General features: G+C 34.4%; 2 protein-coding genes across 2 annotated transcripts; one reads left to right on the top strand and one right to left on the bottom strand.

The window, feature by feature from the left end:
- Positions 1-550: 550 nt before the first annotated feature.
- Positions 551-1501, bottom strand: PV05_07280 (uncharacterized protein; the record flags this gene model as incomplete). The annotated part of the gene is made up of 2 exons (XM_013460090.1): positions 551-925; positions 986-1501. 2 exons carry the CDS (start codon positions 1499-1501, stop codon positions 740-742), a joined length of 702 nt encoding a protein of 233 aa, XP_013315544.1. The 3' UTR covers positions 551-739.
- Positions 1502-2442: 941 nt separating this feature from the next.
- Positions 2443-3697, top strand: PV05_07281 (uncharacterized protein; the record flags this gene model as incomplete). Its single annotated transcript, XM_013460091.1, has 7 exons — positions 2443-2597; positions 2651-2723; positions 2789-2829; positions 2879-2904; positions 2956-3023; positions 3070-3617; positions 3670-3697. 7 exons carry the CDS (start codon positions 2443-2445, stop codon positions 3695-3697), a joined length of 939 nt encoding a protein of 312 aa, XP_013315545.1.
- Between the last annotated feature and the right edge of the window lie 18763 nt (positions 3698-22460).

A 22460-nucleotide genomic window follows, 5' to 3' on the forward strand; every position in this document is an offset into this window, starting at 1 on the left:
TATGCCACACTGTAACGGCTTTTCGTTCTCCGCAAAGTTCCTCGCGTCGAATCCCGCAACCCGAGCTCAGGATGGTCTATGGCAGTAGCATCTCGTAGTACAGGCCTGTAGCTGGCAGCTCGCTTGCGCAGGGTGAATGTTTCTTTCTCGTCCGACCTCGATGCTTGCGAATTGATTTGAGTCCAGCAACCGTTGCATGTTCGAGATCGTCGTTTCCAAGACTACCGACCATTGAATCTGCTACTGTTGAGAATAGAGAACACTCTCGTGCTTGCCTATTTGGTTGAGCATGAAGTGCAGAAGGACCGCCGTGCAAGACGCGTCCCGGATGTGGCATCGCTACGCGGTCGGCTAAGAGGCCGCCGCTTCGTGGGGGCCGAACGTGGGTGTCCAAGCCACCGTGGCCACCCTGCGGAGCAGCAGCCTACCAAATGCCTTCCAGGTGTGACAAGACAGCGATCGAGTGCATCGGCGACAGAATCCGAGGACGGAGGCGCCGAGGCCAAAAACGGCCATGCAGGCAATGTCATTTGCATCTTCGAAGTATCGAGTAACTGTCAAATCATCTCTGAATTCGCCCACAAGCGTTTCATATGGTACGATCTGGCTCATGATGGCTGTGACTTGGCTATGGCAAGGACAGAACTCACACTGCCACCCAGGCGAGTTGTGACAGGTCAAGAGTGGCCGGTACGCGAAGGTCACGAATTCTGAGAATCGCTGCTCCTCCTGTCCACGATCACAGATCATCGAGATTGCACGTCTCCAGAAGATCTTGAGTCAACTTCCCCTTCCTGCTATATCCTTCAACATATCGATCTCCCCATTCGCCCACCGTGTTATCGTAGGTGGTCTGAGGCTTGAGTTCGCAAAGATGGCACATGTTCGCCTTTAAGCCTTTCATCAGACCCAATCTAGGATACTCCTATGAGCAAGTCCGATCAGCATGCAGGTTTCTCAGACTTCGGGGTTCAATTTCACAGACCTTGACGATGGGGTTATACTCGTCCCAGGTCAGCAGTCCACCCGCCACTCGATCTGGACCCTGGAAATCTGCCCATATCCCATAGCTACACGCTTGCACTTCCGGCTCCTTCTCGAACACAATGGTCCCAATGGTATGTAAAGCTATGGCATCCCATACCAGCTGCAACCTATGCTTGTCCCAATCTGGCGCCTCTTTTCTGAGAAAATTCCTCGCAGCGTTGGCTCCGTCAACCTCGAATCTCTTGTCCTTGGTGATGATCTCGGAATGAGGAGGGTGCCCGATCGGGAAGCCCAGATCGTGCATGATCGCAGTGATGGCATGCACCTCGCGGTCCCGTTCGGGAAGAACTTTGTCGGCAATGATGAACCCTAGCAAAAAGGATCGGATAATGTGATTGAACGTGTCATCAGTCGAATATTGACGGACATACTCTATAGCTTTCGTGATTAGCGGCGTATCGGGTACAGTCACACCTGCAACCACTCTCGTAGGTAGGGATCCTGGAGCTGCCATAGGTCGAGGAAGAAGGGGTAAGGTGCAGCAATTGTTCAAGGCGATCAGATCCAGAGGTGAAGGTATTCTAAACCCTGAACCATTGACTGATATGTCTTTGCCATTGACGGGAGATAGCTGGGGTCCAGCTCAAGGAGGGGCACTGGTCTGGCGCAAGAGGGTGGTGGAGGATGGTGGAGGTCGCCAAACGTGTTCGACTGCGACAGGTACAAGTACCTAGGTATCGAGCGGAGGAGTACTCCGTACCTCAATCGATATAACTTCCGGAACGGCTCGTGATGCTAACGCGGGTCAGCAAAATGCCCCGCGCTAATCAATGCCGCTAGAACCTTGGGAGCCCTGGGAAATCGATCCCAGGTGCTGTTCAGTGGTGAGATATGACAGGAGTCGTGAGTAGTCTCCGGTAGTAGCTGTAAGAAGCCGGCTTAGCAAAGCTCATCGTTCTTTCCGCATTCCCGTGGAGGATCATTGTTGGCCAGTAAGCTGAGACCAATCCATAGGACTTCAACGATCTAATCAGGAGACGCTGGCAACTTTCGACAGCAGACATTCTTCATACACTGACAATGTTCATGTCTCCTTGCGTTGTCCTTCCACCATCCAGCCGTAGAAGATTAAGGTAGTTCCCAATGGCCTCTTCTCATCTTGCCCAAGGCGAAGGAAATTCTTCAACTGTTGGGCCCCTTGAAGAAGAGGCGGAGTCTCAAGCAGGAATTGTCGCTGTACGCTTCCTTGTCGAAGGAGATGTCGCTCTTAACAATAACGCCGTTCTAGGTCGACGAGTACGCTGACTCTGCTTTTGAAGATGGTGACAATCTCTCGTGAGTTCGCAATATCGAGGAAGAACAAGCACTGAAACGGCCTATCCAGAGAGACCACATCTGTCGCATCCTCAATATACAGAGGACATATGATCAATGGAAGAAAGTGCGCGCATCATCATGGTTTCCCCTGTAGCATGTTTGGCTGATGGCTACAGATACTCGTCCCTGCGAGATGATTATTGGCATGTATCCCAAAGCGATTATGTGGGCAGTGCTGAATGCGACAACAGGGGTCCTTCCGATGAGCAGCAGTACGAAACCTTGAATGCTGGGTAAGCCATTGGGGAAAACGCCCGTGAGCACGAAACTGAGACCAACATGCCAGCCATTTGCTTTACCTTGTCTTGGACAGCAAACATCCGAACCCTTTGTACCGCTCTCCCATCACGGAACCACAAGTATGTTCCGCTAGAGCCTGATTGCCCTCTCCTTTGGGATGTATCGGCTGACTTGTCCCGATCAGCGTGTGCTTGATATAGGGACGGGTCCTGGAACATGGGCTATGTAAGTGGATATCCTTCTTCATAGACTGCCCATTTTTGACAGGACCAAGTGATGTGGCCGACCAGTTCCCTTCTGGTAAGCCGTGGTAACAATGTGCTGTCAGCTGTAAGGCTAAACTCGAACCAGCCACCGTGTATGGCGTGGACCTCTCACCACCGCCCACGACTTGGGTTCCTCCCAACTGCTTTCTTCAGGTAAGAAGCTTCACGATCCAAAACGGCTTATTCTGAGACAGTACAGGTAGACGATATCTTACAAGACTGGACATGGCAAGAGAAGTTCGATCTCACCCACATGCGCCTCTTGCTGGGTGCCTTCTCAGACGCAGAATGGGCTGAGGTCTACCGGAAATGCTTTGATGGCCTCAAGCCTGGAGGATATATCGAACAAGTCGAATTGGATGTACGAGTGATGTCTGATGATGGATCTCTTGACCCTGATTCACTGTTAGCAGGTTGGGGTCAGAATTTTCTCGATTGTGCGCAACGAGCAGGACGTGCGTTAGACACTCAGTTGACCATGAAGGCCAAGATTGAAGCAGCTGGATTTGTCGATGTCCAAGAACATCTGTACAAATGCCCAATCGGGTCTTGGCCCAAGGATAAACTCCTCAAGGACGCCGGAAGAATCAATTTAGCCCATTGGAGCTCCGGGCTTGAGGGGTGGGCAATGTTCTTACTGACGAGATGGGGAGCTCCAGAGCCATGGACGGCGGATGAAGCCAGAGTTTATGTCGCGAACGTGAGGGATGAATTGAAGAAGCCAGGATTGCATATCTGGCATTACACGTGAGGTTGAATGAGTCTGCAGGTCTGAGCCATGCTAATCCAGCTGTGACAGTCGACGGGTCTGGGGCAGGAAGCCGTGACGTGTGGAGCTTGGAAGAGCGGGTGGAGGTGATATTGGGTATGCATTGGGATTGACGCCTGTGAAGGCCCTTCTACCCAAGCCGTTGGTGGAAATGAGGGTATTGGAAGAATTCCAATCGTGTCGACGAGATGTTCAGTACCAACCTGAATACGAGATGGATTGGTCATCGAGATATCTTATCTGTCCTAGTAGTGGCCTAGGTGGTGGCTAAGCTGTGAGGCTGGTGGGCCAAGAGATGGAGGAGTGAGTGTAATATTAGCGTCGGGATACTTGCCCAGCCTAGTATTCCCCCTCCTTGCGCTCAGTTACGAGTAACTACATATAGCGGCTAGTCTTTCCCTCTTAGATTAGTTAGTTAATTAATCTCTTCCGCCGCTACAACCACAGGTGGTAGCAACGAACCTACTTACAAGAGCGGCTATATTCTCTTGTAAAGGTAGTTAGTAGGTTTTATACGCCTATAACAATTTTAACTACTTCGATCCTTTATTATTCTCTACGTTAACGATAGCCCTCGACGATAACTTTAATAACGATAACGACCTTAATTCTAATATCTTAATATAAAGAATTTTTACTAGAGAGGTTAGTAAAGTAATAATGAAACTACTCGTATTGTATTATAATTATATATATCTAGTTTTCGAAAAGAGAAGGAAAAGTATTAATAAGGTAGACTTTAAGGCCCTAAAATCTCTAAAATATATAGTAATTAGACGTAACGACGCAAAGAAACTAAAGTCTCATAGAAAAAAAGACTTTTTAGCTAATAAGGATATTAGAGAAGAAAGAAGAAGATAAAATAAAAGGGGGTTTACTAGATTCTCGTTATTACGGACGGATATATCTTAAACTCTTCTTTTTTTTAGACTCTTCTATTATAGAATAGACCTCTCTTTTTCTCTAGAGATTAACTATACTAATAATAGTAGTAGTAGCGACCTTAATAACTAGGATAAAAACTTTATACTTATTAATACTAATTCTCTTAGTATATTATATAGTATTTTATTCTTTATTTAGTCTAATAGTATTATTATTAAATAACTTAGCGAAATATTACGAATATATATATATATTAGCGAATAATATTATAGCGTTATAGATAATACTTTTATTTCGTAAAGACTAAAGATATATAAACTATATATATATAATAGCGACTATAGTAATAATTAACTTAATAACTATATATAAGATATTATAAACTAAATTAACTTCTACGATTAACGAGAACACTAAATAAATAAATATAAGAAGGTAGAAATAGTGTTTATCTATTTTATAGGACGTATATATTAAATATATATATTAACTTATAGTTTTATACTTACTATTACTAACTATTTTACTTAGTTATGTGAGACTTTTAAGGATAATAATAAGTAATCTTAATTATATAACTAATAGTATATATATATTTAAGGCGACCACTCTACTATAAAATATACTTAAGACTTAATTTACTTTACGACTTATATTTAATTAGAAAAAACTATATTAAAGATTAAGGAGTATTTTTATATTGATTTTAATAATACTATCTAAATAAAAATAATAAAATACTTTAAATAAGATAACCTAGCCTTATTTAAATATATTAAGTATACTAATTAATAATAATAGATTAAGATTATTAAAGTATATATTTATAAGAGAGTAAAATAATATAGAATAAGTTATATTCTTACTCTCTTTAGAATATCTTATCGAGATAATATATAGAAGCTAGTATATTTTACTATAATATATACTATCGCGATATCTAGTAAAGATATAAAAGAATAATAGAACTAATATTAAAAAAATACTACTTACTTTAAATATAGCTCTATTAATTATTAGTTCTATAGTTATATAAAATTAATATTAACTACTTATAAGGGTTTACTTTATTAAGGCTAAAAAGATTTTAATATACAATAATTTTAATAAAGTAAAGAGATTAAAAAGTTTTAACTATAGTAAAAAAATAAAGGAAAATTAAAAAATTCTAGAAAGTTACGTACTATTACGAGACTTTATAATAATTAAAGAGAATTATAGATAAATAGAGAAATACTATAGACGACTAGATTAGTAATTTAATAGTAAAATTAAAAGAATTCTAACTAATTCAATTAATTACGTAAAGTAAAATAAGTCTATACTCTTAAGATATATTTATAGAATATCGCTATCTATTAGTTATAAGGTATTATAAGTATAACTTAAACTTTTATATCTATACGAGTTTTAATTAACTTAAAAGTTATAGAGTAGTATCTTTCGACTAATATTACTTATAAGCTATAGATAAAGATTATAATTAACTTTTTACTATATTAGATTTAAGTCGCTAGTAATATATATATCGCTAGTCTAGAAAGAGCTCGCTTTATATTCTATATTTATTAGTATTCTATAGATTTAATAGTCTATATACTTAAAATTTTAGGTTATAACTTAATTCTTAGTTTTAAATAACTATAAATTATTAATTCTAAAATTAATTAATAATAAATAAAAATTTAGGTCTATAATAAATCTAGAATACTCTATATACTTTCTTCTACTAACGTAAACTTATCTAACTTAATTTATACTAATATAAATACTATTTAACTATTAAATCTTTATATAACTCTTAAAGCTCTCGGAAAGAAGATAACTAGTTTCTTTTTAGGGTATATTAAAGAATTATATCCTCGTTAAGATTTTCCTATTATTTCTAGAGAGCTAGTTTAGCTAGCGATTATAGACTAAAATAAACTATTATATATTCTTTTAAAACGATTTAAGAGAATCTTTAAGAAAGAACTTTCTATTATCCTTCCCTCTATACATTAGAACGATTACTATATCTTTATAAGTAATTTCGTATTAATTAATATTAATATATATCCTCTCTCCTTAATATATATCGCGAAGTAAAGTTAATAAATTATATAGATACTATAATAGAGTATTATTCGTAAGTTTATATCTTTATAGAGATTCTTTATTCTATTTATTAAAAAACTAGGAGATAAGTAAAGAATATATATTAATTATCGAGCGTTAAACGCTATTATAATTAAAAATAATTATCCTTTATCTTAAATTTAGGAATATCTTAATTTTATTAAGAATATTAAATTTTTATTAAAACTAAATCTTATATAAAGATATTATTAAATTTAGATATATCTCGATAGTCGTAAGAAAACTATATTTAATACGTAAAAAGAAAAGTTTAAATACTACGCTATATTATTTAGGCTCTATAATATACTAGCTATATTTTAGGCGTTAATAAACTATATTCTATAAAAATATATCGTAAAATTTATAATTATATATCTTAATAATATATTTATCTACTTTAATAATCTTTCTAAGTATTTACAATATTTTACGAATATCTTCGAGATATTTAAAATATATTCTTTATATATTAAATCCTTAAAATATTAATTTCTTATAAAAGAACTTAAATTCTATAACTATATAATTAGAAATAAATAAATTTAATCTCTTATAATAAAGGTTAATATTATTCTTTAATAGCTAATTTTAATTAATATATATAAACTTTAATAATTTCTTAGTTTAGTTTTATACTATTATAAATATATATAGAGTTTTATATATACTTATATTCTATTATTTTTACTTTTATAGAAAATAAATATTAAAGAAAGAAAATATAAATTTCGAAAAATTAAATAAAATATTACGATAAAAAATACTTTTTAATCCTTAAAATAAACCCTTATAAATATCTCTATCTTAATATAATTAGATATAATATAATTATTTTCTATTAAGATAGATACTAGTAAATAGACTATTAATAAAGTCTTACTTTAAGAGAATTATAATTTAAAATAATTTTATCTCGTTATTTACGAAGAATAGAAGTTTATATCTATAGAAATTAATTATTCTATTTATAAAAAAGAATTATTTATAATTAAATATATTTTAAATATATAGTATATTTATATTAAAAATAACTATTTAATTATAATCTTTATAGATTACGAAAGTTTAAAATATCTCTAAATAATACGAAATTCTACGAAATAATTCGCTCGTTAGATTATTAATTTCTCTAAATATAACTTAAAGATTTACTATCGAAAAGATTCTTTAATAGTTACTTTAGATACTATTAGTTAATATTCTAATCTTATAGGATAAGGATCGCGGAATTTTATAGCTTAATTTACTACGTTATATAGCTTTAAAGAGAATAAATAGGCTAAAGTAATAATTAAATTACTTTAGAAAAGATAATAATTATCTACGTATATTCGCTTAAAACTATATAAAGATTAATTCTTATTTACTATTAAGGATAATATACTTTATTGTATTAAGAATAATATTTAAAGTTCTTATATTCTAATATCTTTTTATATAAACTTTCTTAAACGAATATATATTAAATATAAATATTTTAGATACTTTAGTATTTTTAATATTATTTAAGAATAAGGATAGTAGTTCTCTTTTTAAGAAGATATATATATCTTTATATATAGTTATTTATAGTGTTAAATTTCTTAATATAGTTATCTAGGGTAAAAGAGAGAATAACTATAAACCCTTAATAAGGAAATACTATAAATCTTTAATAGATAGACGATTAATTTAATTAATATTCTATCGAAAATATCTATAGATAATCGTTAGATTATTATAACGATCGAATATCTTATTAAATAGTTAGTAACTTTCGCTATACTTAATATTAAAGCTAAAATAATTATAAAATTTCTTTATAATTATATTATAATAATTTACAAAGTACTACGCGAGATTCTCTTAGATAATAAATAAAATTTAACGAGAGAGGTAATAACTTATTATATCTTACTATTAAAGATAAGATATTATATAACGATATTATACTATTTACGAACGAATAAAAAGATCGAGAACTTTAACGAATTTCTAGGGATAACGTTAATATATCTTTTTACGAATTAACCTATTATTCTATAAGATTAATATTTATTTTAAACCTTATTTACTATATAAATTAAAATTTATATAATAACTAAGAAATCCTTATATTATCTTTTATTTAACTATTAATTAAAATTTTTTATTAACGATAATAATCCTTAATAATTAAATATCTTGAAAAATTAGAAGATATTCTTATAAAGAATCGAGGTACTATAATATACTTATATATAAGCGAATCGACGTTTAATCGATCGCGCTATCGTAGCTAGTAAGGTTCGAAAGGAACTCGTTAAAGAGAGTTCTCTTTTTATTAATTAATAGATCTTAGTTAAAGTCGAAGAATACAATAAGTTTAAAGGATATTGGTTTAGTCTATATTAGATAGTAAAGACTATACCGTTAGGAATTTATTATCTAGCCAATTCGAAAGATAATAAACTTAGAATATTAATTAACGGCTAGAGACTTATTCTAACTAGATTATAAGGGGATCGAGTTAAAATACTCTAGAATTCTTTAAAAATCTAGAGAAGATTACGTAAATAAGTTATTTAAATTAATATTGCTAGTCTAGAAGTAACTAAACTCTTTAAAAAGAAGTAAAACAATACTTCTTCTTACGACGAGTTAGCCACTATTTCTTAAGTCTATATCGTAGGGTAGAGGATACCGTTTCGCGACGACGTCTGTAGCCGCTTTTGCGATCCCCTTATACCGACCGGCTCCACTTTGCCCGCGCCGCTTTTGACGACTTGACGTACATTCATTTTTCCCACACCTGGTCCCCCTCCCTAGATTGGCTCTTCTCGTCGAACGTCTAGTATCCACCACAGCGACCACTAAAATACTCGCGTCTTCCTCCCCTTCCTTCCTCCGCTTTCTTCGAGTCTCCCTCTATCTTACGTTATATCCTCGATAGTATGTATATATTTATTGCCTCTGATCCGTGTGTTGGGCGTTTTAACTGAGATTTCGTGGAGCTCTCTTAAAGCCAAATTTGTCTGCCTTTGCCCTTTCCTCTATTCCCTGCTGCCCCTTCTCTCTTGGTCAAAATGCTTCCACTTAAACGGGCTCGAATAACTCGGTTCTTGCGATTGCCTAATGCCTCTCGCTTTTGGCCAGCCGTCGTGTTGGCCGCGCGAGCCCTAGACAATATATATAAGTGCGTCGTTTAGTGTAACCTTCTGCTCCTATACCGGCCTTACCTTCGTCGCGACTTCCTATCGCTCTACGTTGCTACCTTCGATCCTTCTTCTTTTGTTCTCTAGCTAGATATCTCGCCGTAAGAAGTTGACTATAGTTAACCTAAGTTCTAGGGTTTTATACTTTAGTCTTACTATTAGTTACGTTTATATACGAGAATTCCTCGACTATAAGTATTATAAAGCCTTATCGGAGACTTAGCCTACGACACTATATATCGAAAACACTATTTACTATATTGAACGCATTTAGTATCTCTTTAAGGAGTATATACCTATAATACGGTTTCGCGGCTAAACCGTTGGTAACACTATAATAGGTATTGTGGTATAGTCTATCTTAATCTAAAAGCGACCCTACGCGTATATACTACGGCTCGAATAGAGAACTTCTTGCATTGGTTGCTCTAAATCTATACTATTAAGAAAACTAGTACGGTGACGACCTACTAGCGTTAGTTGAGCTAACTCTATATTATATAGACGTAGCGTCGGATAGACCCGATCGTAATAAGATAGATCTTTATAGTACGTTGCTAGAATATATCTTGGGCGAGAGCCGAACCCGTTGAAGCTATATATTATTAGTTTATTGAAGGGCCGTTGATAGAAGAGTACGGCCTAGATAATATCGAGGTTAAGAAGCCCCTTTTAGAGGCGGATAATTTTATCGAGCTTATTCGCTATTACTAGGCTTCGGATATTAACGTGTTTCTTAATGAACGGTAACGTCTCTAATTGGCGGCGATCCTATTGCTCGTAGCCTTTACCAGGTCTTGGCCTTAAGCCTTACTGGACTTAACTTATAGCGATCTAGACCTTTATATCGAGAAGAACGCCGAGACTAATGTCGATATACTTCGACTAGGAGTGAAATTAATGAAGACGAAGTTTCGTTAGAAGCGAAAACGACCGTAAGTGTTAATCCGCCGTAAGGTTAATAAGGCTGACGCGGCCGTATATAGGAAGACGTATACGTTTAATCTAGACGATAATCTAATCTTCTACGTTATTATCTATATTGTTAGCTTAGTCTTCGATGACTCGGCCTTCGGGCCGCTTGATCTCAACTTACTAGATATTCTATTTTATCTACGAGCGCGGCGGGATAAGGGATATTAGCCGATCCCGTAGAGAAGAGATATACTCGACGTATCTATCTTTCGTTGCGCCCTCGCTACTAAGGAGGGCGTTAGGATATTGATAGTTAAAGCCCTAATATACAATATCTATTAAACTTAGGTTAGGCGCCTAGGTAAGGCGTTAGGTTACCTATAAATATTGACTATATATTGTCTCCGCCGAGCCCTAGGTAATACTATCAATAGTAGGTGGATTCTTCTAAAGAGTTTGATTCTGTTGAGGAGAGTTGATCCTAACCCTACTATAAATGTAGATGATCCTAAAGCTAACTCGGCCGTTCGTAACCTCGCTCTAGATTATATCGGATCTTCTACGATCTTCGAACGAAACTACTTATCTCGTATATTTCGCTATAGTACCTAGGATATATTTTAGAATCGAGAATCTAATCTATAGACCGCTAAATTAGTAAGCCGTATCGGGTGTCTTCGCGATCTAAGCCGGCCGAGAAAACTAATTAACGAGTAGAGCTAGTAGGTTCGACGATTCCCCTTAGTTATTTAACTTCTAGAGACTCGAGATAGGCTTCGCCGTCTTATTCTTTGGGAGTTTGAAGAGCTTCGTATAGCGGTAGGAGAAGCGATCTACGCGAAGTATCAAGAGTTGGAACGTATAATTAATAGCACTATTCGAGCGGAAGAGAGAGCTCTCCTAAAACGTAGCTAACAGTAGTACGACGAAATAGCTCCTATAAAGGCGATCTAACGATAGATTAGAGGGTCCTTAGACAAGGGGCGTATACTCGCTCTAGAGTTAGACTCGATATAGATTAAGATTCCCGAATAACGGCGGATCGCAAAAGCGGCTATAAGTGACCCGGCGGTATTTATCGGTCCTAAAGCTTTATCTCGATATATTAAATATTCGTTGAATATAATCGCGCTATATTAACGACGTAAAAGACGATCGACGAGGAATATACATTCTATAGAAAAGATATACTTGGGGACTAGTGTATCTACTCCCTCGGCGCTATCGCCCTCGTCGACGCTCGAATGTATTACGTTATTAATTTATTGGAACAATCAATATCTCTTCTATTTATACAGCGATCTACTCTAAGAAGATCGGGAAAAATATTATGCTAGTAAATACTCTCTCTAGCGATATACGGAACGCTATTGTCTACACCACTTTCGAGAGATAGACTAAATTTCTTGCCTCGACGATTTGGCTTATTATGGAATGGTTTTTAATGGAAAATTACATTTTAAAAACTATACCGCTACAGTGTATCTTTTTATTCTCTAAAACGCTAAGGAGCTGTTCGAACCCGTAGGTTAGAAAATTGTATAGATATGGATAATTAAAATAGCCCGTGGCTATAGTGTATTAATATTAAGATGCTAGTAGAAGGCCGAGAGAGGAGAGGAGGGATTTCTATAACTATGGTATAGGCATTAATAAGGCTTAGGTTTCGGGGCTTTCTCGCAATGGTTATAGTAACGTTGCTCGACTTGATCTCGTGGTCGACGAGGATATAATTTATAGATACGAAGTACTTTGGTATATTTGTATATCGTATTTAACGATTGCGAGAGACCGACTAGAAAAGAAGAGATACTTTAAGAGAACGATAAGGAATTAGGGATATACTCTATTTCTTATCTATATAGGTAATGCTAAGACTTACCTATAGAACGGCTATATATCTAGTGAATATTGCGAAATAGCTATTCGACCCTTTGACTATATACGCTAGGGAATAGTGGGCGTATTAGCTAGACGCTAGGGGATCGAAGGCGTTTGTTACTCGTAGGGCTAGATATTTTGGACCATAAATCGGGCTTCTATAGAAACGGATATTCTACTTAAAACGAAGATCGATAGGATAAATCTTATACCGGAGGCGCCGAAAGTGCCGCTCTCTCTAAGCTAACTATATTGGTAGGCTATGTATATGTATATTTATAACGAAAAGGCTCTCTAGAACTAACTTTAATAGAAAGTACCTTAGATATTTATATCGACTCGGAAAGAAATATATATTCGCTAAGTAGCTTAGTAAGTAATCGATAGGGATCTATATGGAAACTTTGCTGCGAAGTCGATATTTTATTGTAGAGTAATCTGGAATTGGACCGAAGCTATAGTTACTAATAATAAACTGCAATATAATTGAATTTACGCTTTCTACGGCCTTATGCTAGTCGTTATTGTACGAATACAATAGAGAGAACCGACGTGGCTATATTCGGGTCGACTCCCGTTGGCGGCTTATATCCGATATACTACGATTTAGGAGCGTCTACTAGAATCGTTTGTCTCGAAAATATAAGGGGATTATTTAAAAGGTTTATATCTTTGAACTAATTGGTTATTTTAGCTGGACTTCAATACTTATTAAGAGGTAAATATATAGTTTGGGAGCGAGGTTCGAAACGAATAAGGTAAAGTAAGATAATAAATTGGAAATTTGTATTATAATCTACGGAATATATTAAATAGTTAAAATAATCGAACGCTATATTCTAGGAGACTACGTATCGTCGTTGTCTAGGAGTTAAATAATCGCTATAGGCGTTCGGTAGCTAAATGTGGAAGGTTCGGCGAGAGCTCTAGTAGCGCCGAGGTAGCTAGTTATTTTCTAATTAATAGGGGTAATCGAGTCTAAGAAATATAAACGTTTATATAACGATTTTCTATAAAATGTTGAATTTTATTTAAGGATCTATCGCTAGGATAAAACTTACTAGTAACTACGCTACGAAGACTTACCTTAGTAATGGCGAGTATTTTACGCGGGAATGCGACGTCTACAATCGACTTGGTAAATACCTAAATATTGTAAAGTTGCTTAATATCTAAGGTCGGACACTTTTCTTAGAACGAGGTCGATGCCTTAGGGAAATATTGTAGAAGCGCGATATTACAGAAGAACAGAAAAGTAATTTGATTGTGGAGCTTGCCCGCGGACTTGAATCTATTTATTCTAAAGGTGTCGTTTATGCCGATATTAGCGCGGCTAATATTATCGTTTGTAAAAGTGTTATAAATAAGGACTATACTAAAAGGATCGACTTTAGCGGCTCGGCCATTAATGACTACGAAGTATTGACTAGTTACGGCGAATATAGCTACTAGTCTCTATAGTATCTATATTTTACGGTTAGTACTAGAATAGATATCTTTACGTATAGCTATATAATGTTTAAAATCGAGATAGGCCGCCTACCGTACTATAAAGAGACTAGGGGTATATCTTTTAACGAGGTCTTATTATACGTGGAAGAAAGCTATCGAGAACGTCGCTATCCACTAGTCTAGTACCTTTGTTTTTAGTCTATAATTATAGGCTGTTGGCAGGGACGGTATAAGTTAATGACGCACTTAAGAGAGAATATTATATCGAACAATTTATGGTAGTTATCGACGATATAATTATCTTAACCTTGGTCTGGACTAGTAGTTATATGGAAGGTAATTCGAGGCTGTTTTGTATAAGTGTGGGGTTTCGCGGTTTCGTAATGTCTTTGTCTTAGCTAAGTAGGCTAGGGCTAGAGAAAATGATGTAAGCCTTGATTTTGTGACTAGTAATGATATTTAGTAAAGCCGGTTAGGATGGCTATTAGTCGAATTCTAGAGGTCTTGTGTAATGATATACCTAGCTGATATTATCCCGATATTTAGGCTTGGAAGATAGGGAGAATGGTAGTGGTCTAACGAAGGACTATATATTCCTATGGAAAGAATCGAAGGTATCGTTAAATAGCGTCGCTCCGCTTATTTACCGTATTATTAGGTGGCGATAGATACTAAGCCTCTAGCCGCTAGGAGCCTATTTTAATTTCTAGGATCTTCGACTCTAGTGTGCCTAGGTCAAATAATATATATAGACGCTCGAAACTAGATAAGCGAACGGCGAGAATAAAAATTAGCTAGGTAACCCTAAGTTATAAGTTCTGTCTAACTTGATACTATGATTAAGGCGTTCGACTTACGAGCTAAGTTTAGTGTCTATAACCCTTATATAAATTCTCGCGCGTACTACTCTAATTGATAACTTTATAGTTAACGTACTAATAATATATCCTTAGCCTATATTGTAACTCGTTTAGTATAGATGGTATATAAGTTTGTATCCTTAAAGAAAGAGATAAGGTATGCTTTAGTAGCTTCCTGGAGCGCTTTAATTATAGATGATTGAAATCGTAAGTTTGATTTGAAATCTTGCGCAATTTCTCGTATAAGTCGTTAGAAGGGTAGTTTATGTATAAGTAGATCGGTCGAGCGCTGTAAGATACGTTAATACCTTATTTATAACGAGCTTAGATAATAGAATACCTAATACTACCGGATCTCTTGTAGTGCTACCGTGCTCGGCCTATAATATTGTTTAACTATATTTGGGTTAACTCGATAATTGTATCTGAAGGTCGATGCTTATTACCTCCTATTTAAGGAACCCTTTTTCCGGATATACGAGCAGCTTTTAGGTTAAGGGATCTAAGAGGTTGTTTACGTGATAGTATTGCTCTTGTATATGGTATCTATAATAAATTAGGACGTATATAGGAAGAAAGGAGACTAGGATGTAACCTTCTACTTTATACGTACTATTTTCTATTGTCGAAGAGACCGGATTATTTAAAGAATAAGAATTTCTTGTGGAGGACGATAGGTAGTGTATAAATTTATAGGTTTGGATTAAGCGGAGAGATTAACTTAGCCCCTAGTGTAGGCTATTATACTAGGGTCGAAATTAGTTATAAGGAATACAATAAAAGGGATCTAAGAAAAGAAAAGCCTAATTCTCTCTTAGTTTAAAGGCTAGATATAACCGCAATAGAACGCTAGGACTATTTAATACCGACCCACTATAAGAAGGATAGTTATTGGTATTCTAGGTTTATTTCTCTTATAAAATAAGGTAGAAATATACGCTACTTGATATAGCTTTTTATCTATATGTGTAGATTAATTAAGGGCTAGTAGTGCGGTACGCTAGAGCCTAAGCGAATTCGGCGACGAGACTGGGCTACTTTTCTAGAGACCGTCCCTATCTATAACGGTATCACCCTCTTTTAAGTTTAAGGATCGTTCTAGAGAACTCTCGCTATCTTCGGCGTGCTGTGGTATATTTTGCTAACAATACCACGAAGCTATTTAGGTAAGGAGGTTTTAGCAACTTTAGGAATCTAAATGGAGACTATTTCCCTAACTTTAGTGAAATCTCGATATATACTACGGTGCTCTAATGTAGCGGCTATAAAGCTATTATGCGACTCTAATAGCCTCGTCTTAGTCGGCCGCTATCTGCTGGATAAGATACTAGGACGCCTCGCGACGTAGGCAGCGCTAGGCGGGGTCGCTAGCACTAGCGTAGCTATTATGGTGGTTAGCTATATCGGACGATGCCACTCTTTTCGGCGATATCGTACTATACGTCCCGAGTACTAACGGTATAGAGGCGTAGGTGATAAATCTATGGCGTATGATAACTTAGGTTGTCTCGTATCCGCTACGTTTTATCTAGGAAGGCGAAGATTGTTGATGATACGGACTATGCCCTCTATCTTGTCCACTCAACGGAGAGATATATAGCTAAAGAGTTATCCTACCGCGTCTATCGCGTCTATTAGGGCCAGCGGTCGTCGCTAACCCTATCTAAGGATAAACTAATGCACAATCAAGCGCTTATTAGACTATCGATAGAAGTAGATAGAACCTATCTAAGACATTAATCGTCGAAGGAAGTTTAAGAACATCTCTTATATCTCGATCTATTGAGATGGTATAAGTTATAGATACTCGTTAGGAAGTCGAAAGCTAAACAATGCTAAAGCGTCTCTCTATACGGTTCGTCACTCGGCGGAAAAGAAGTCTATATCTTCTATAGTTTTATATCGTCGCTTCGACTCGCGAATAAGACTAAGTAGATAGGCTATACGGATTACACGATCTTGTAGAGTAGAACTAGGTAAGGTAGATACGAAGCCTACTGTGAAGTTTCTTTGTGTCCTTAAAGAGAACTGCTATAGTTAGTTAAAGCGGCACTTCTTGGCGTATCTATCTTTATCTTTCTCGGTCGTAGTCTTGGATTAGTGAAACTCTGGTAGGCCTCTAGACCTCCCTTAGCTAACGTACAAAGCGTTGTAAGACTAGGGGTCTAGATATAGGCCGGGAAGAGATAAGACTATCGTATTGTTAACTTCCTAGATAGAGCTAAAAATCCCTTCTACTCTTCTTTTTATTCCTAAATGGTACTGTACGACTAGTACTCGTAGAATTTAAAGTACTAAGATTATTATAGAGTACGAAAGAAGTGTTATAAATTAAAGATCGTACGATACGTAAAGATCTAGAGTTAGAGTGTAACTAGTAACCTCTATAGGTTATCAATTCCTTCTCTTAGTTAAGTTTATTGCGAGAGCGTCTAGAGAGGCTAAGTCTTTCGCTAAGGACGTAGGCAGAGATACTAACTCTCTAGAGAGAGTACCGGATATTGGTGGACGCGTAAAATAGAAAGACACCGACCATTCTCTACCCGTACGGCAATTTATTCTTGATCTAACCGTTAAGACCAAACACTATACGATCTATCTAAGTATCCTTAGCTAAGGTAATAGCTACGTATCGTATATCTTTGCTTTTCTAACTTATAGATACGTAAGTTTATATAATATCTAGATTTCTTGCTAAAGATATTGATTTATAGTAGGTTATATACGGCGATTATACCTTAGAAGAGTATTCGGACGAAGTTCGTACTCGTCCTTGTATCCGGCTAAGGCTCTATTGTCCTCGATATAATTACTTTATACTCGGCCAGTAGAAAATAAAGGAGCTCTTTAGGTTAGATTGTACGATTTATTTAATATCCGTAGTGTTATAAATCGCTCCACGATGAGGTGTCACGAGACAAGGGTTCCTTAGTAAGTAGGAAGTATAGAGTGTATATCTATAAGAGCACGAGTATATAAGTAAGTCGCTATACTAGAGCGAAGCTAATCGATATCTAAAACGTATAGGTATAATCGTAAACGAAGTTAACTATATAGTAAAGCTATAAAACGATCTCGTATATATAGTCGTATAATCTATATAATCTATTGCTCTACTTACTCTACTCCTAGGGCCGATAAAGCACTAGATCAATAGAGTAGTGTTATGTGACCTAGCCTTACCCGAGACGAGGCTGTCTCTTTGGTACTCTTTCCTCTCCCCGTTCTACGTAGCACGGCGTTACAGCCTCTTCCTAGTCGTAGGTTGATTCGTAATACTTTCCCCTCCTTAGAACCTATCGTTGTCCTTAACGTATATAAATGTAAGCTGTCCCTCGTTCTATATATCCTAACTCTCTTCTCTTCTTATAGCTAACTATATTGTGTCTCTATCGTAGGTATTCGAAGTAGTCTTCTATTTAACGCCGTCTTAACTTTACTCTAGCTATCGAGCTTAAGTAATCTATCGCAATAGTCGTCTATTCGAACTACGTTAACTTAGGTAAACTATATTACTTCTCGAAGGAGCTGTCGACTAAATATTCCTATTGTTTAAAAAAGAATATAGACTGTAACGGTTTCTTCTCTCTAAAGGAATTCCGTAAGGTAGTTAAATAAAAGAAGCGATTGTAGCTAAAGTCCCGCGCTAAGCGTTAAGAGATTAATTATCTCCGCGAAAAGCGAGTGTTAGTCTATAGCGCTTTTATCGAGGCTTAGTAAACTATATTATCCCTAGATTAAGAGATCTTCTTATTTAAAGAAAGTAATAAGAAATTTAACGAAAATCTATCTAAACTAGAGGATAAATCTTATAGGATACTTTATCGTAAAATAATAGCGTTAGGAGTTTTAAAGAACTAGCCCGAGGACGCAAAAGTGGCCTTTACCGATCCTAACGTATAGCCGGGGCCTTCGGACGTTGACTGGTCTTCTCTATTAGATTCTATTAGTAGTATTTCTTTATAAGTCCCTAGGTAAGGTTTTCCTCGAGTTCCTAAGTATTTTCTTCTTCTTTATACCCTAATTACTTAATTAGGTAGTATCTTCGTTGTTCTTTAGTTTAGAAGTCTACTATTCTCTTGACGTTATATAGTAGTTTCTAGGTTTCTTTATATATTAGTATTAGTTTGGGTTTAGTATTTAATAGTACTTTCTTAAGGAGTAATTTATAGAATACTAAATAAATATTTATTTCCCTAGATAGTTCTAATTTAAATATTACTAGTCTAAATTTCTTTTTGATTTTATAGGGTCTAATCTTAGTATAATTAAGTTTATTTAATGGTTGTTATATTTTTATATTTTTTTTAATAATGTAGACTAGATTTCTCTCTCGAAGGTTTAGTCCCTTAGATCTTCTCTTATTGGCTTATTTTATTGTTTTTTCTATGATTTTCTTTAACTATTTTTTTAGTATTTTATGTAGTTCTCTAAGTCTATTAACTAATATCTATATTTTCTCTATAATTAGTTTAAATCCTCTTAGGTTATTATTAATATTTAGGTATCTCCCGTAATTCGTATAGAATAGCGATATTCTCGTAACTAATATACTATTATTAAAAGTAAACTATACAATAGATAATAGCTTTATCTAATTATCCTATTGAAAATTAACGTAATATCGTAGATATTGTTTTAATATTTAGTTAGTTCTTTCTATTTATTTATCTAACTATAGGTAGTATATTATTAATAGTTTTTAGTATATTCTCGTTAAATCTATAAGTAATTACTAAAATTGTAAAGTAAATAGTTTATCTCGATCTAAGCGTATCTCTTTTAGTGTTCTATATTATACGATAATAGTTTTATAGAATATATATATTAGTTCTTCTATCGTAGATATTTCCTTATATAATACGAAGTGCGTATACTTAGTTAGAGTATCGTTTATAATTAAGATACTATTGAATTTTATACCCGTAAAGGGCTCTTTAGACTTTAATAGCTTAACAATAAAGTTAAGTACAACGGTCGACTATACTTTACTAGTGATTTCTAGTGTCTAAAGTAGTCTATATAGTTTATATCTTACGTATTTAGCTTTATAGTATATATTATAGTTTTTAATATACTCTATTATATTCTTTCGTAGTCTTTTCTAAGTAAAGTCTCTTATAATTAGTTCGATTGTTTTCTTGATCTCTAAGTAATCTACTAGCTTATTATTATATCTTAATTTAATAATCTTTTATTTCTATCGTTCTATTAGCTTAATATCTATAACCGCGAGAGTAGTAATCTCGGGCGTAACGTATATTAAGGCGTTATTTCTTTTCTTAAGTATAGCTATTAATTTTAGTTTAATATTTTTTATATAATCTAGTTGGCGGCTAAGTATATTAGCTATAGTATTTTCTTTTCCTTTAATATAGTATATCCTAAAGTTATATAGAGCTAATATCTCTATCTATTGGACTTATCTTCTATTAAGTTGTTTTATTGTTATCTAGTAGAGTAGATTCTTATAATTAGTATAGATTTATATAGAGTACTTTACTTCTTTAAGGTATACTCTTTATTATTTTATTGCTTTAATAATAGTAAACAATTCTTTATCGTATATATTATAGTTAAGTTTTGGTTTAGTTATCTTTCTTAAAAAGTATATAATTATCTTTAATTTTTTATTGGGTTATTTTTATATAAGGTAAGCTTCGATAGCTCTATTAGATATATTTATTTCTAGTATATATTCGTATTTCGAGTTATATATCGTTAATATTAGCGCGCTTATTATAGCCTTTTTTAGTGTTTAGAATGTATTCTTGTATTTCTATCTAAATTTAAATCTAATATCCTTCTTAGTAAGGTTTATTAGTAGCGCGGCAATCTTCGAAAAGTCTCTTATAAACTTTCGATAATAGTTGAGCAGTCCTACGAAAGCCTATACTTTCGTAACGCTAGTTAGTTCTAGCTAGTCTTTAATTAGTTGAATTTTATTAGGATCTACTTTTATTTAGTTTTCGGAGATAATATATTCTAAGAAGCGTATTCGTTGTTAATGAAACTTATACTTATTAAGTTTAACTAATAGGTCCCTTTCTTAGAGTTGTTTTAGAACCTTTTATATATATTCTATATATTCCTCGTATATCTTCGAGAAAATAAATATATTATTGAGATAAACGGTTATAAAATTGTCTAGATATTCTCGAATTATATCGTTAATTAATTCCTAAAAGGATACTAGTGTATTAATTAATTTAAAAGGTATAACTAAATATTTGTATAGTCTAAATTAAGTTTTGAAGGTAGTCTTCTATTCTTCGCCTTCCTTTATTTGTACTCGATAGTAGACGTTCTGTACATCGATAGTAGTAAAGTATTTTAATTTAAGAAGTCGATCCTATAGCTTATTGATTTATAGTAATAGATATCGATTCTTTCTAGTAATTGTATTAAGTAGTCGATAATTAATGTATACTCGAAGTCCTCTATTCTTCTTTAAAGTAAATAATACTCTATATACTATAGAAGACTTTAATAGTTAGATAAAGCCTTTCTTTTCGTATTTCTTAATATAATCTTTAAGAAAGTCTTTTTCTTTCTTAGATAGTTGTCGAAGCTACTCGTTATACTTCGATACTTTTCTCTTTTCGAGTAGTATTTTATAATCCTATAGCTTATATTTAGGTAAGGTAGCTAAACCTTCCCGTTCTTTAAATAACTCGGCGAATTCTCGGTATTCCTTAGGTATAGCTTATACGCTTATTCCTATAAGTATCCTTCTTTAAGGTTATATATATACTACTCGAGTATAGTATACTACGGTAAATAATTGGTCCTTCGTCCTATTTCCGTAACTATAATTAAGAAATATAAGATTTCGGTATTTCCAATCTATCCTTAGATTATATTCTTAAAGCTATTTCAATCCTAAAATTAAGTTATACTTAATAGGTATAAAGTCGAAGCTTACGATCTCTTTATATCCTAAGATTGTAAGTTAGACGTCTCGTACTTTATCTTATATCTATTCTTCACTATACTCTATAGAGGTACTATCTACTATATTTAATTAGTATAGATAAATTTTTTCTTTATAATATTTTTTTAATATTATCTTTAGTTATAGCGATATATAGTTTTCTTATATACTATAGTTAACTATAATATAGATAGATATATCCTATACCTTCCCTTTTATAATAAAGTAGGCTAGTAGTCTTAGTTAATAAATTATATATAATTCTCGAGGCTTATTAGGGAATAAGGATAGCCTTTTATTCCTTATTTCTACTTATTTTTTATTGTTGATATTATAATATTATATATTATTAGATTAAGTTTTCTATAGATACTTCGTATAACCGTCTCTAGTATATCGTAATCTTAGTATTCTCTATTTATATAGTGAAAATATAGGCTTAGGGCTTCTTCGTAGTTAAGATCCTAATAATATCGTAACGTAATCTTTCGTATATATTCCTTTAGTTCGATATCGGGGTCGAATATAATATATAAGTATTATCGGTTAATAATCTCGTATTTTTAATTAATATAGGGTTATACTTTCTAGTATTGAGTA

The sequence above is a fragment of the Exophiala xenobiotica genome, assembly GCF_000835505.1.
Source record: "Exophiala xenobiotica strain CBS 118157 unplaced genomic scaffold supercont1.4, whole genome shotgun sequence".
NCBI lineage: Eukaryota > Fungi > Ascomycota > Eurotiomycetes > Chaetothyriales > Herpotrichiellaceae > Exophiala > Exophiala xenobiotica.